The sequence below is a fragment of the Protomyctophum parallelum genome (genome assembly GCF_964188405.1).
Source record: "Protomyctophum parallelum genome assembly, chromosome: 2".
Taxonomy (NCBI): Eukaryota; Metazoa; Chordata; class Actinopteri; order Myctophiformes; family Myctophidae; genus Protomyctophum; species Protomyctophum parallelum.
Window position 1 is genome coordinate 21,990,457 of NC_139699.1, and position 16,089 is coordinate 22,006,545.

Consider the following 16,089-nt stretch of genomic DNA (forward strand, 5'->3'; position numbering starts at 1 on the left):
CCCCCCCCCCCCCCCCCGTTTGTCGTTGACCTGCAAGTTCCATGTGGGTAAAAACACCCAAGGTATAGCGGTCAGTATATGAACATGACTTTGTGAATGCTTTCACACATGAGGACAGAGGAGCATTAACCATACCTTTACATGTAACCTTGTATAGCCTTTCACTGCAGTTGGCATATAGTTCCCCATGTTCTGTCATCTGGTCGCTCGCTGGGTTTTAAAAAGCAGGTTCATTTCATGCAGGTTGGAAGGGGGTGGGGGGGGGGGGGGGGGGGGAGGGTCGGGGGGGGGTGGCTGAATAGTAAATAGAAGAGAGAGGTCGCCTCGCCACGTCACTCACTACAAGAGTCTTTGTCCTTTCCCGATGATCGGTTAAGGTCAGTCCCCGCCGATGCCACACTGATGCATGTTCCATAATAGGCACATTATATTCTTATTTTTTTCCCAAACGTATTTACATAAGAGTAATGGGGCAGTAACTTATATAGGTCTCTGTTGGGGAATAATGTTCCCCACATTAGAATCACGTCATGAACCTTAGTGTACATACCACCACCAAGGGAGCATGTTGTTGCTTTGTGTGTGTTTGTCTTTTATGTGGTTATTTTGCATGGAAATATATATCTTTTTTATTTCTAGTTTTAGTATCATGAGCACATCCACACAGAACAAATGGTTGCCGCCGGGCAGACACATCTTATCTCCATATATGAAACTTGATCGTCCTACTAGAGTGTCACACAAATCAAAAGCGTCTCCGTTTAAGACATGTGAGGTTCCCTAACCCGACAGACAAAACATTACGGCATTACGGCGGTCGGCGGTGATAAAGCGGCGCGATCTTTATTCCCGAACAGGGTGGTCGATTATTCACACCGAATAAAAAGGCATCAACCATGTATGAATGAGGCACCGACTATACGTGAATCGTTTTGATTAAAAAAAAAACTCGCCGGGCGATTTCCGTGCAATATGGTTTCATTCGTCACACGGCTGGGTGTGTGCGAAGAAGACCTTTAATAGGAAGAAACAAAAAGAGAGAAATGACAGGAATGATTGACCCAACACGTGATCGCTGAGAACGTTTCAGCTAACTAGAACACACCAGATCAACTCAACTCCGCTCTGGACTCACCGCAATGAAGCCACAAATAACATTTAACAGTTTTCAATCAGTCGACGCAAATTCCTCCACACATACATACACAAAAAAGTAAAAATCATTAACAGTAAAATCCACAATCACATTAAAGCCAGCCCACTGTCTTTTCTGAACAGTAGATTGTAATGCACAGCCCGAGCATAGAAAGATGACACGAACTGGCTCAAAGAGTGGTTTCGTGAGATCATCATCCGGTAAAATGGTTGTAATAATAAAAACAGGGGGACGTTAGATCGAGAAAGATTATGTTGATGAAGAATGACACTGTGACGGTCTGTGCCCGTGTTCGGTTTTCAACGATTAGCCTGTTCTCAAAAGGCGTTGGCCAGCATTTGTCCCCGCCCGAGTCCGACCCCTGGCCAGGGACAACCTAGAACAGCCTATACAACATGTGGGTGTGTTTTGCACACAGCCTCCTTTCCTATACAACAACATGCACAGAAGATTCTCGTCTTGTCTCGTCTCTTCGATCGTTCACTTGGAACGGACAGACTAAAACTAACATCTGGAGCATTGTAGTGGTTGGTTGTTTGTTTTACACACCGGTATATGTGTCACAAATCAGTGCCATGATAGCAATGAGTCAGGGAAAATAGCTGTAACATAACACAAACATGTGTGTGGTTCATCTTTTACCGTCGATCGCAGCCCCTTTACGGAAAAAAAGGATCCGCATGATGCCCCCTCCACCAGACAATTACTTGAGGCCTTTCTAAAACAAAAAATAGCCAATCTACAAGTTCACACACACATGCACCGCGGCACGTTGTGAGCTTGTAGATTGGCTATTTTCCCGCAAATCTTTTGGGCCTATAATGACATGCTCAAAATCCAAAAGTGGTGACGTCGGTAATATAACCCACACACACACACACACACACACACACACACACACACACACACACACACACACACACACACTATGTTCAGCTCCACCCCCGTACACTTGTTTGCTGCTTAATTAATCCTGAGAAAGTGAATTAAAATGGTAAATAGTCCTCAATAACATTATCAGACAGCAGAATCAATTCCATATGAAACTGAAAAAAGAAAAAGAAACTATATTGCAAAACCTGTACAATTGCACACAGAAAGGACATGTATGCTTTTTTAGAAATAAAAGCTTTTGTTTTATATATATTGTCTTAAAACAATCTAATTACATTGGCAAAAAAAAGAGTCTTTCCGGTTAATATCTCCTTTTCCTGGGTTTGATTGGCAGGAAAACAAAAAAGAATAAGCCATATGGCGTTGCAGTTCCGTTAGCGTGCTCATGGTGGCAGCACCTCAGAGAGGGAGAGAAACAGGACAGGAGACAAACAAAAGGAAAGGCTATAAGTGGATAAAGTGAAAGTGTTTTCTATACCTCGGTGGAGCTGCTCCTGTCCTCCTGCATTCTGGTAAAAAACAAAAAAAAAAAAACGAAAATAACTATTTGTTTAAATAAAGACTACACAATAGAAGTCATTTCCTCCTCCCGTCCCTCCTTTTTAAGACTGTTGTAATGCTTTTTTCTTTATATATATAATCCCGTCAAAGCTGTGTGTGAACCTCCGTTGAACCTGGCCTCTGGAGGCAGAGAGAAGAGGAACTGCTGCTGCAGCGTCGTCGGGAGGGAGGGGAGGCCAGAGAAGAGAACAAAGTGAAAAGGTGCTGCTGTCCGGGTCCAGTGGAGAGATCAGAAGTTCTGTTGTTGCCACAGAGTCAGTGTTTTGTTTTTTAAGAGTTTTGCAATAGGTTGTGGAGTGGTAATAAAGGTAACTCTTTGGAGTGAAGTGCTCCCCCAATACGTTTTAGGCACTAGGAGGACGAACCAACCAAGGCATAGAGAGAGGGGAACACCTCTCCCCCTCATACCCCAGGCTGTGCCTCAGCGTCTCATCTGCCCCATCTGATAGTTCTCTCTGGGCTGACGCTGGTGCTGGCGGTGCTGGCCACCCTGGTGGGACTGTGGGTTGGCGGCCTGCTGGGCTCTCCTCCTCTTCAGTGTACCTGTGGGGGGGAAACGACAGCTCTCACTATGTCTTCTTTTTCTCCCCCTACTAACTAACCCATTAAGACCTTAATGCAGATTCTACAAAATGCGTTCTAAACCAGTAGTTCTCAAACTTCTTTGTGCCAAAGGGGCCCCAAAATTATATATATTGCAATTAACCCTAACCCATGGCGCCCGCTGGCCTAGCGGTCCAGGCGCATGACACATATTGGCTCTGGTCTGACAGCACGTCGCGTGTTCGTTCGAGTCCCGTTCATGACGACCTTTAGCTGCGTGTCTCCACCCCCTTTCTCTCCCTCCCTCTTTCCTGTCAGTCTTCACTTGATACTATCAATAGAGGCAGAATAGCCTAAAACAAATCTTTAAAAAAATACCCTGCTACACCTAGACTATATATGGAACTATACTCTAGAGTGCACTACCATGTTTTGGCTAAAATAATTAGCAGAACAAATACCAACGTATTGTTCATGTCTTTTAAGGTGGCGAGACAATGATGGCTCACTGCTTGTTATGGAAGATGCACCACTCACAAGTAACGGCTGAATGAAGGCCATTAAAACATCCCCACATACATCACTAGCCTAGTAGCCTGGGACCTTTACCAGCCCAGACGGTCGCAGAGTGCAGAGACTCTGTCATGGCTGGCTTTCCTCAATCACCGTCCACAAGTAAAGGTCAGAGCCACGGGAATGAGAGCCGACATCTAGCCTGCCTCGTGGGCACTTCGGAAACGCTTGTTTCTGGTTTCTGATTAGTACTACATCTCACGATAATCCACAATCAGTGGTGGAAAAAGTACTCAATCGTTTTACTTAAGTAATATAACTACTTTGTTACAAGTAAAAGTACGGAATTGAAAATGTACTTGAGTAACAGTACAAAAGTGGTATTGTAGGCCCTACACTACACGACCACCCAAACCACTGCTAGGTACCCTACACTGTAGGGTACCTAGCAGTGGTTTGGGTGGAGCTGGGTGTGTGGTAGTGTAGGGTACCTGGCAGTGGTTTGTGTGGAGCTGGGTGTGTGGTAGTGTAGGGTACCTAGCAGTGGTTTGGGTGGAGCTGGGTGTGTGGTAGTGTAGGGTACCTGGCAGTGGTTTGGGTGGAGCTGGGTGTGTGGTAGTGTAGGGTACCTAGCAGTGGTTTGTGTGGAGCTGGGTGTGTGGTAGTGTAGGGTACCTGGCAGTGGGTTGGGTGGAGCTGGGTGTGTGGTAGTGTAGAGTACCTAGCAGTGGTTTGGGTGGAGCTGGGTGTGTGGTAGTGTAGGGTACCTAGCAGTGGTTTGGGTGGAGCTGGGTGTGTGGTAGTGTAGGGTACCTGGCAGTGGTTTGGGTGGAGCTGGGTGTGTGGTAGTGTAGGGTACCTAGCAGTGGTTTGGGTGGAGCTGGGTGTGTGGTAGTGTAGGGTACCTAGCAGTGGTTTGGGTGGAGCTGGGTGTGTGGTGGTGTAGGGTACCTGGCAGTGGTTTGGGTGGAGCTGGGTGTGTGGTAGTGTAGGGTACCTGGCAGTGGTTTGGGTGGAGCTGGGTGTGTGGTAGTGTAGGGCAGTGTTTCCCAACAGGGGCGTGCATACGTAGACGCTAAGGGGTGCTTGAGCACCCCTTAGTGGCCCTCTCTGGACCAACATGCCCTTTTGAACATCAATGTTTTTACACTTTTTTTCTTGTTTTGTATAATTTATTTGTACGTGTATAGCATGTGGCCCATGGTGACATCGATCAATTCTGGATTAAAAGTTTATAATATGTTTATTTATAATGTTGTTCATCATGTCATGACGTGGTGTGTGTGTGTGTGTGTGTGTGCGACTGACTGTCCACACACCCACATACACGTGCCCGCGGCGAGCTGCGCGTGCCCCTCCCTCCGCCTCCTCTCTGCCGGCTGCCCTGCTATAGTGACTGAGTTCACTCACTCTAGTCCCAATCAACGTGAACGCGCGCACAGCTGATGCAAGTTGAAATCGCAGAATTTCACAGAAAGGCTCCTGGCTTCTGACTACTGACTACTTCACATCTTCACGGATGACGGTTGACGGACCCGGTCCAAAAAAAAGTTGGACGGTCCTGACCACATCACCACAAGGCAAGCAGCCAGCCAGGTAACACTGTGTTACCCCCACTGCAAGACAGTGCCTCTCTGACTGTGCCAAACAAATGATACCAGTACACTGACGCTGCAAAACTGCATCCATTTTCGTCTCGTTTGTCAACAATGAAAAATGTCACTGTTGTTATCAAGTTAACCCGACTGCCCACCTGTAGCCTGGTAAAGAAAGAATTGTTGTTGCTGCTTGCTTGGTAGTCAAGCATCATGAGCAGCATGTTTGTGTGAAGCTATTAAGCTAAGTTTATTTATTGTGTTGTAGTGCTGCCTAGGCTATAGTAACCTGTCTGTCTGGCCACTGCACTGCCCTGTATGCCCACCTGCTAAAGCGGGATATTTAGTAACCTAACCTTATGTTACTGTAGGCTACTGTGTATTCTACTGTAGGCCTACTTGTTTGTTGTATGTTGTGCCTTGAGGACCCCCTTGACTTCTTATAAATGAAGTAATGCTGCGAGAGTGCAGAGAGTAAGAAGTATTAAATTAATGTACTAATGTTATTGAGACTGACTGTTATCCAGACCACTGATTGAGAACTACTGATTTAGTCAGTTAAAACTCATTACAGGCCAGCAGGGGGCGTTGGTTCCACGCGCCAGAAAAGGTGCCCTTTTGTTTGACTTGAGCACCTGCCCATCAAAGTGTCTGTGCACGCCACTGTTTCCCAACCTGTGTGTCGCGGAGCTTTGGTGCTCCGTTTGATGTGTCCAGGTGTTCCGCCTGATAACCCTGATTTGACCGAAATTAACACTATCCCTCCCCCGAAATAGCTACTGAGCTGCAGGCTTCCTATTGTTGCGTCGACAACCTAATTAGACGTGCGACAACAACAACGGTGGAACAATAGACTCTAACGACCATCGGCCATAGGAATGTTAAAGGAATGTTAATGCTAATCGCCATAACCTGTACTCGCCTGTGCTACTTATTGCTTTCACTCCCAGCCTCAACCATGAAGCACGGGCGTTAGCGCGATAATAAAATATTACTTTATTCTCGCTCATTCCGTCGAGTCTCGCCTCCTCTCTCTCTTTCTCTCTCCCTCTCTCTCTCTGCCTGTCTGTCTGCACCGGTCTGCACACGACACGCATGAGTCCAACAGCAGCGGCACGCTCAAAAACGAAACAAAGATTTCAGCATTAGCTGACAGCTGTACATAAGTTTCCCTGGAGCGCACACTTTGCACACATTTTACAACTGGGATAATGATGCTGTGCATTGCTGTCGCTGAATCCACGGAAACAGCAGACACAGAACATAATTTATGGTTGACTGCGCCTCGTCCCCAAACACGGTAAACTAGTGGTGTTGCATGCTGAAAATAGCAGATTTACAAGCTCACAACGCGTTGCGTCCACCACACGTTGTGAGCTTGTAGATCAGATCATGGAAATATGCAGGCTGAGACGTTTAGAAACTTTCCCCTTCACAATAAAAGCACACCAGCTTTCACATGTTCATTCCATATAAAGAAAAGACAGGAGGAAAGTGGGCAAGGATTATGAATTTGGTGGCATTTCACATTGCAAAAGGGTGCAGGAAGAGTGGGCACGTGGGCACCTCTGTGTTAATATTGGCCATTAGGTTGAACATGCCCATGCAGAAGGTAAGGGGTGTCTGAGTGTCTCATTCAAAGACGAAGTTTTACTCTGTGACTCTGTCAAAAGTATAATGTGTTTGGTATCAAAGACGTTTTACTATATATTTTATATATATATATATATATATATATATATCCCCCCGTATATCTAGGTGTTCCCCGAGATTTTTAGGCTATGAAAAGTGTTCCCTGGGACAAAAAAGGTTGGGAAACACTGGTGTAGGGTACCTAGCAGTGGTTTGGGTGGAGCTGGGTGTGTGGTAGTGTAGGGTACCTAGCAGTGGTTTGGGTGGAGCTGGGTGTGTGGTAGTGTAGGGTACCTAGCAGTGGTTTGGGTGGAGCTGGGTGTGTGGTGGTGTAGGGTACCTGGCAGTGGGTTGGGTGGAGCTGGGTGTGTGGTAGTGTAGGGTACCTAGCAGTGGGTTGGGTGGAGCTGGGTGTGTGGTAGTGTAGGGTACCTAGCAGTGGTTTGGGTGGAGCTGGGTGTGTGGTAGTGTAGGGTACCTGGCAGTGGTTTGGGGGGAGGCAGCTTGGGGTTGGAGCTGGGCGTGTGGACGCTGCAGATCTTGATGAAGCCGGCCATCAACATGATGAGAGCAATGCCCATCAACAGCACCGCCCACCAGTGAGCCTACACACACACACACACACACACACACACACACACACACACACACACACACACACACACACACACACACACACACACACACACACACACACACACACACACACACACACACACACAATATTAAACCAACTTCTTCATAGCGTCTGTAAAAACTGTGGCGACAACGACAAACAATATCGCTGGCATCACTTTCAGAGCGATTCGACGAATGATGGAAAACGCTGATTACGGGTCCAACATGCTTACAGAATATTAGCAGTGGCTCCTGGTGAATCAACATGACCAATAAAACATTCCATTCTGTGTAAAAAAAACATTTGAATACCCCAATGTTTCCATGTCTATTACTGTGCATCTTTGTCCGGTCATGACGATGACAGCATTATTGTTTTTCTTCTAGTGCATTGTAACAGGGACAGACTCCATCTCGGGGTCTCTAGGGCATTGTAACGGGGACAGACTCCATCTCCCAGGGGTCTCGAGGGCATTGTAACGGGACAGACTCCATCTCCCAGGGGTCTATAGCGCATTGCAACGGGGACAGACTCCATCTCCCAGGGGTCTCGAGGGCATTGTAACGGGACAGACTCCATCTCCCAGGGGTCTCGAGGGCATTGTAACGGGGACAGACTCCATCTCCCAGGGGTCTCGAGGGCATTGTAACGGGGACAGACTCCATCTCCCAGGGGTCTCGAGGGCATTGTAACGGGGACAGACTCCATCTCCCAGGGGTCTATAGCGCATTGTAACGGGGACAGACTCCATCTCCCAGGGGTCTATAGCGCATTGCAACGGGGACAGACTCCATCTCCCAGGGGTCTATAGCGCATTGCAACGGGGACAGACTCCATCTCCCAGGTGTCATAGCGCATTGCAACGGGGACAGACTCCATCTCCAAGGGGTCTATAGCGCATTGCAACGGGGACAGACTCCATCTCCCAGGGGTCATAGCGCATTGCAACGGGGACAGACTCCTGCGTGTTACCTGCTGATACCGACAAAAAGCCACTCCCAACCTACTTTTCCTTGGCAGATTTTCCGCGCCGCGCGCACACTCGCCACTATCCACTCAGCGATGTTCTCACACTCACCACTATCCACTCAGCGATGTTCTCACACTCACCACTATCCACTCAGCGATGTTCTCACACACTCACCACTGTCCACTCAGCGATGTACTCACACTCACCACTATCCACTCAGCGATGTTCTCACACTCACCACTATCCACTCAGCGATGTTCTCACACTCACCACTATCCACTCAGCGATGTTCTCACACACTCACCACTATCCACTCAGCGATGTTCTCACACACTCACCACTATCCACTCAGCGATGTTCTCACACTCACCACTATCCACTCAGCGATGTTCTCACACTCACCACTATCCACTCGCCGATGTTCTCACACTCACCACTATCCACTCGGCGATGTTCTCACACTCACCACTATCCACTCAGCGATGTTCTCACACACTCACCACTATCCACTCAGCGATGTTCTCACACACTCACCACTATCCACTCAGTGATGTTCTCACACACTCAACACTATCCACTCAGCGATGTTCTCACACTCACCACTATACACTCAGCGATGTTCTCACACTCACCACTATCCACTCAGCGATGTTCTCACACTCACCACTATCCACTCAGCGATGTTCTCACACTCACCACTATCCACTCGGCGATGTTCTCGTACAGCTCTGCGTTGAAGATGGCCTTCTTCAGGCGGGCCAGCGGCCCGTCAGCGTCCACCAGGCGACACTTCATGAACACGTCACAGTAGCCCTTGAAGTCGTTGCAGGGCGAGCCGGGCTGCAGCGTGGTGATCTTCTTCTGGAAGAAACTGGCCAACTTCTCCGAGCCGGTGCTGGAGCAGGTGTTGGGCTTCACTGCAGAGGGAGGAATTTTCATTTGCTTAAGCCCAAGGTGTTACCGCTGAACGTAAAGGCTCTGCAATTGTGCATGCTGGCACACTGGAAACACCAGTGGGTCTCAAAAGTATTCTTGAGTGGGTTCCAAATGGCCCCGCAGGGGTCTGTATAACTCTGGACCCGTAAGGGTCCATTTGGTTCCATTTGTACACTATCAAGAGTTATGTGGGTCTGTGAAATTTAAAAGGATTGAGAACCCTGACTGGACTCCAAATGGAAAAAGAGACTTAATTAGTATCATCGGTAACACCTGTGAAGTAGGGAAGCAGGCAAGCAGCCTCGGAAGTAGGAGTTATTCTGTGTGTATAGAGAAGCCCATTGCTTGACTTGGCGATTATACAAAATGAATACAAAATCAATTTCTTTCCTGTTTAGTCTGGAAGTTTGATAAACTGCAATGTGGGAATAAAGCTTGTGTTGTGGCAACAGTTGAGCTAGATCGTGCCCAGCTCTCAGACACAGTTCCAAAGAGACTGTAGCTCTCTCTCTCTCTCTCTCTCTCTCTCTCTGCAACTGATGGCTGTGTGATGTTGTTTTTTACAGCAAATTTTAGTTTTAGTCATTAGTCATTTAGAATAGTTGTCATTTAGTTTTTGTCACATTTTTGTCACCTGGAATGTTTTAGTGTTAGTCTAGTTTTAGTCGACTAAACATCTGCAGGTGATTTAGTCGACTACAATGTATTTTGGCGGGCCTTAAAATTACTTATACTGGATCTGTTGTCCACTATAGTCCCTAACATTTTAGTCTAGTTTTTATTTGTTGACGAAATTGTCAGTATATTTAGTCTTAGTTTTAGTCATCATAGCTTAGTTTTCATTTAGTTTCCATTTAGTTTTCATCTGTGGAAAAAGGTAGTCGACGAACATTTTTCGTCTTAGTTTTAGTCGACGAAATCAACACTGGTTGTGGCAACAGAGCTAGAATCGTGCCCAGCTCTCAGATACAGTTCCAAAGAGCCTGTAGCTCTCTCTCTCTAGCTGCGACTGAATAGCCTGACACTCAGTCTGAATTTTCATTTCGTTTCACTTCATTATTCAGACTGAAAGCCCTCCCCACGGCAGCAGTTTATGGGATGGGTGTCGGCAGTCTTCAGTGTTTGGTTCATACCAACCAATCAGAATAGTAGGAAAGCAGATGACGTTGTCAATCATGAGGCTATTGCAAACCCGTTTGCTAACCAAACAAACACAGCCAACGAGCGCTACTAGCATGTGAACAAAAGCGGTAAAATATGTCGGATTATAAAAGTTTCTGTAAAGAAACTATTTATCATACACCAATTTAATAGCCAGATTGATACGGTCGTGAGTTACCGCAGTGGGGGCAGCCATGCTTGTTGTCTGACGCTGTTGAGTGACAGGGCTGATGGCAAATCAGCTGCTGTGATCGGATTTCCGAACGACACTAACGCCGCCATAGGCAGAGACTCCAGACCTGAATCGCCAGAACATATTTTCTTAATGGGCGTGGCTAGCGATTCAGGGCTGGAGCCAGGCTAGCGACTGAAGGCTGTGTGATGTCCACAGCGCATTTTCCTTGTTTTTGGAGTTCTCCGACACTCACTTTTCTCCATGCAGCAGACGTGGCAGAGCTCGGCAGCCTCGTCCTTGCCCTCTGTGCTGGCACAGGTGCACACCTCCAGGCCGTACTTCTCACAGATGGAACCCGAGCAACCCTGTTTAGAAACACAACCACAACCACCAGCAAAACAACCAGCCTCGGATTATTCAAACATCCGCGACACCAAGTGCCAGTGGTGGCTAAAGTACTCACATGTTTTGCTTAAGTAAAATTTGCGGAATTCAAAATGTAGGCTACTTGAGTAAAAGTACAACAGTATTGGCATCAAAATGTACTCTCAGCAAGGCAGATGGCTTCTTGGTTAGAGTGGGTGACAAAAGTCACACGTAAAGATGAAATTACCTACCTAGGTTCCATCCTGGAGGCTAATCTTTCCAGTGATAAAATGGCCTCAGGCCAAGCTCACAATGCATTGTGAGATTGTAGATCGGCTATTTTGAAATGGCTGAAATGTATGTATGTATGTATAGGGCTGAAGTGGTTACTGTAGCCCATGTTTTGTCATAATAAGCTAAATTTACAAAGTAACTAGTAACTTCAAAATAAATAGTGGAGTAAAAGTAGAATATTTGCTTCCGAGATGTAAGTAAAAGGGAATTGGAAATACTCCAGTAAAGTACAAATGCCTCAAAATTGTACTTAAGTAAATGTACTTAACACCACTGCTGTTAACGCCCCACAACCAGTCTCTGATTATCATTATTCAAAGACCCGTGGCTGCCAAGTGCACCTACAGCTGTTCAAACACCTGAAGCAAACACGCATGCAGTACTTAGTAAAGCAACGCGCCTCAAGAGGCTGTGCTTTACAGTGATTATAGAGCAGCTAAAGGGGCATTATTAAAGCTACAACCCTTGTTGCTCTTCTCAAATCACAGTAAAATCCTGTTGCAAATCATAGACATAACCCAATTAAAACGAACAACTTCAAGAATAATTTACACAGGAAACTAGACCCTGCGATTGCCTGCAAAAACGTTGCTATGAAAAATGCACTTAAGGTAACCAAACGCAAATGCAATCAATATCTGCCTTGGTTTAACCCATTTTAGACCTGTTACACCTATAGGTTATTTTACCTGTTCCTAATAATATGTAAACGACATGACATCAGCTTGTGACTGCAACTTGTTCCTGTTCACAGATGACTCAGCACTGCTGGTCTCAGACAGGAACAAACTGCAGGTTGAAAAGGCCCTGAGTTCCGAACTCGGTAGAATCTGCACCTGGCTCGCTGATAACAAACTATCATTACACCTGGGAAAAACTGAATCCATTCTCATTCTCGCAAGACAGATGGGTTCTTGGTTAGAGTGTGTGACATACACACGAAAAGATGAAATTACCTACCTAGGTTCCATCCTGGAGGCTAATCTTTCCGATGATAAAATGGCCACCAACGTAATCAAAATTCAACCAAAGAATGAGCTGCGTTACCCCGTTGAGGCAGACTTGGGTGTCCCCATGGCAGGCGGTGAAGTTGGCCTTGGGTTCCGACGACGGACAGCCGGCGGTCAGGCCGTTGCACTGCCCCTCGTGAGCACACTCCGACTCCACGCGGCACCTCTCGTTGGTGCCCTTGTAGTTGCACTCCGGTGTGCAGCAGGGACCCTGACTGGGACTGTTGGGAGATGGATGAACACATGTTATTATACAGCAGGGACCCTGACTGGGACTGTTGGGAGATGGATGAACACATGTTATTATACAGCAGGGACCCTGACTGGGACTGTTGGGAGATGGATGAACACATGTTATTATACAACATGCATCATGTTTAACTAACCTGCAGATCTTGTAGTTTGGCTGCGTCATTAACATGCATGGTCATTAACCCATTTTGGGGGCGGGAACTCCATTTGATGTTTTAAGCATTGAAAAATAGCAGATCTACAAGCTTGTAGATCTGCAATTTTTTTATAGCTAAAGTATAACGTAATGCTTAAAACATCAAATGGAGTTCTAACCTAACCTTTAAACTAACCTGCAGATCTTGTCGGGCTTCAGTTTGCACTTCCTGCCGTCGACCTCGTTGGCGTCGTAGCAGCAGGGGTCTTTGCACTGGTCGCTGTAGCCACAGTCACACTGTTCCCCCACCTCCACCAGCCCGTTGCCACAGATAGGCTGGCCAGACTCTGCACACACACACACACACACACACGCACACGCACACGCACACACACACACACACACACACACACACACACACACACACACACACACACACACACACACACACACACACACACACAGCTTAGTTTCATTGTGCTCATTTGAGTGCATGTCAAGCTAGATGGCTCACCCGCGCTCTGGCCAAGCCGTTTGTAAATCCGTCAAGATTTGAGGGAGTTATGACTAGTATTTTTGTTTGAGCTGCCATAGAACATACTGTACTGCAGCCCCTCAGCAACATGGCCGCCAGGTGAACTACGTCAGAGACTTCACCTTGAGCCATCTAGCCTATATATGTCTATGGTGCTAACCTCCAGCTCTGTTAGCTATTCCTGGTCTATGGTGTTTTTTATTTACCGACGAAGCAGCTGTCCTTCTTCTTCTCCAGGACCTGGCTGACGTTGCGGACACTGCAGGGCGAGAACTTGTTGTTGTTGAGCTTGTCGCCCGACGTGGCTCGGGCGTACATGATGAAGTTGCCCCTCTCCTTCTTGTCCTGCATCTTGGACTCTCCCGGGGTGCATTCTGTGCCAGAGTCATGCTGCAACGACAATACAATAATAACAACATCTCCATGTTTATATAGTGCTTTTCTATGTACCCAAAGCTGTGTTGATTTCGTCGACTAAAACTAAGACGAAAAATGTTCGTCGACTACCTTTTGGCTATGGCGACTAAAAACAAGACTAAATAATAATATACTTACAATTTCGTCAACAACTTGTGAGCTTGTAGATAGGCTGCGCCTTGTGAGCTTGTAGATCGGCTATTTTCAGCAAGTGTAAAATCTTATGATATTTAGTCGACTAAAATGTGACTAAAACTAAAAGGAAAACTATTCAAGAGACTATGACTAAAACTAAAATAAAAAATTGCTGCCAAAACCAACACTGACCTAAAGGTGCTTTACACGGGGTGCATACTGTACGACTGGCATTAGACCGACAACACCGTCGCTCCTGACATGCGCTGCCGGTTACAAGTTAACACCCCGAACGCCGGGGTTATTTAATCCATTAAATCATAGCGCCCAGCGATTTATCACAGCGGAGCACATTTAGCGACGGACCGTATGCTATCCCGGACCCGGATGTGGCTGAAGTAGCTACTGTAGATGTGGCCAAAACACTCTTGAGGTGATCGACAACAACGGGAGGTATGATTAGATGGAGTTGGCATACAACGTTATCCACAGATCCGTGCAGTTAGAGGGAAAAACACGTTTCGGCCAGTTATAGCGCCACCATGAGGCTGAGTTGAAAATGTTCACGTGGCATTTCTTCCTCGGCCTAGTGGGAATGTGCGTGCACAATTTCACGGAAATCTCACGATGTGTTCATGATTTGCAGCATTTTGTTTGAAACTGAGCACTCCTGCGAACTTTGGAAGCCAATCTTAGCCAATCAGGATGGAGTCTGAGAAATCTGAAAGACCTGTTTCGTTGAATGGCTCTAGAGAGACCGTGTACCAATTTGTGTGATGTTTGGACCAAATCTGTAGGTGTACTGTCCAAAAACTTGTTTTGCACAAAGCGGCCTCCTGGTGGCGCTATAACAGGCCGAAAAATTTGGGGCAGAGGTTCATCGTTGGCATCCAGGGAGTGTGTGTGCAAAAGTTGACCGGGTTAACGGTGCCAGAGATTAGCTGTTCACACACAGACGGACGGACGGACGGACGGACGGAGTGCAAAACATACTCTCTCCCCATGCCTTCGGCCTGGTGGAGACAATTAGCAGCTATAGAGGTGCAGGAGGACAGGCAGTGTTCAAAGTGTCTATAGTTACTCACAGGAGAGCCAAAGTTGTGTCCGACCTCGTGGGCGAAGGTGATGTGCGAGACCTTGGGGGGCACGTGGGAAGCGTAGTTCTGCACAGTGATGATGCCCGTGTTCAGAGACTTCCTCTTCCCGTCAGAGTACAGCTTACTCTTCTCACAGATGCCTCCCGAGCTTCCTGAGAGACAAAGAGACAAAACTATTTGGAATGATGGTTTTTCACTGACAAAAACGCATGCACAGCCCCGCCCCCTACTACTATACAATATATGTGAACATTATCATCTCTGTCAGGTGGAAACCTCATACTGTATGTCCAAAACTGTAACTTTTCAGGATTAAAAAAAATAAAAATAAAAATAGCAAAATACTTTTGATGCTTTCATGCAAGGCTACTGTAGTATGATCGAGTAGGGCGTTAATTTACGAGAAAAAATACTCCACAAAAGGTCAAAACATGGAGAAAAGAGGCTTCTGCCCGACAGCAACAACATACTTGCGTACATATCTGTCAAAAGGTTAAAACACCCCCAAAAATCTTAGGTTCATTGTGCTCCTTTGAGTGCATGTCAAAGCACGTGCGTGCTTGTGTGTGCGCTCGCGCGTGCGTGCGTGCGTGCGTGCGTGTGTGTGTGTATGTGTGTGTGTGTGTGTGTGTGTGTGTGTGTGTGCGCGCGTGCGTGTGTGTGCGTGTGCCATGTGTCCACACAGCAGCAACGTGAGCAGGTGGTCCTCAGTTTGGCTCTAGAGCAGTGTGACAGCCACAGCTAGTAGCTGGGGTGGGTGGGTGGGGGGGGTTGGAGTCACGTCAACACATGTCACAGAGTCAACATCTATCTACACTGCTCACAGTACGGTACAGTACGGTACTAGACGGCAAGCTCTTATTTCACGGTCCATGTGGAGCAGCTAACAAAAAAAAAAGTCAGGTGAAACAAGTGCTGTCTCTCCCCCCAACATGTATGTTTCTGTGTCACAATCTCACGACACAAACCTTGTTTGTGTTCGTTTCTGACGTTCTGTTCGTGGTTCAATCACTGTGCTTTGTCGTGGCTTTACTGCTGTCCATGCAGTTAGCTCATTAGCATTAGCAGCTAGCTACTTGTCGCTTCAAGCTG

At 46.8% G+C, this 16,089-nt stretch overlaps 1 protein-coding gene across 1 annotated transcript in view; it reads right to left on the reverse strand.

Annotated features, from left to right (window-relative positions):
* Positions 1-290: 290 nt before the first annotated feature.
* adam10a (ADAM metallopeptidase domain 10a) overlaps positions 291-16,089 on the reverse strand; it is a 145,841-nt gene continuing 130,042 nt past the window's right edge. Inside the window, exons 9-16 of the mRNA XM_083759534.1 lie at positions 14,986-15,149; positions 13,555-13,738; positions 13,010-13,160; positions 12,463-12,646; positions 11,009-11,120; positions 9,180-9,400; positions 7,373-7,499; positions 291-3,154 (exon numbers count right to left, since the gene is read on the reverse strand). Of these exons, the coding sequence (XP_083615660.1) occupies positions 3,033-3,154; positions 7,373-7,499; positions 9,180-9,400; positions 11,009-11,120; positions 12,463-12,646; positions 13,010-13,160; positions 13,555-13,738; positions 14,986-15,149 (1,265 nt within the window). The 3' untranslated portion in view covers positions 291-3,032. The remainder of the gene's footprint in view (positions 3,155-7,372; positions 7,500-9,179; positions 9,401-11,008; positions 11,121-12,462; positions 12,647-13,009; positions 13,161-13,554; positions 13,739-14,985; positions 15,150-16,089) is intronic.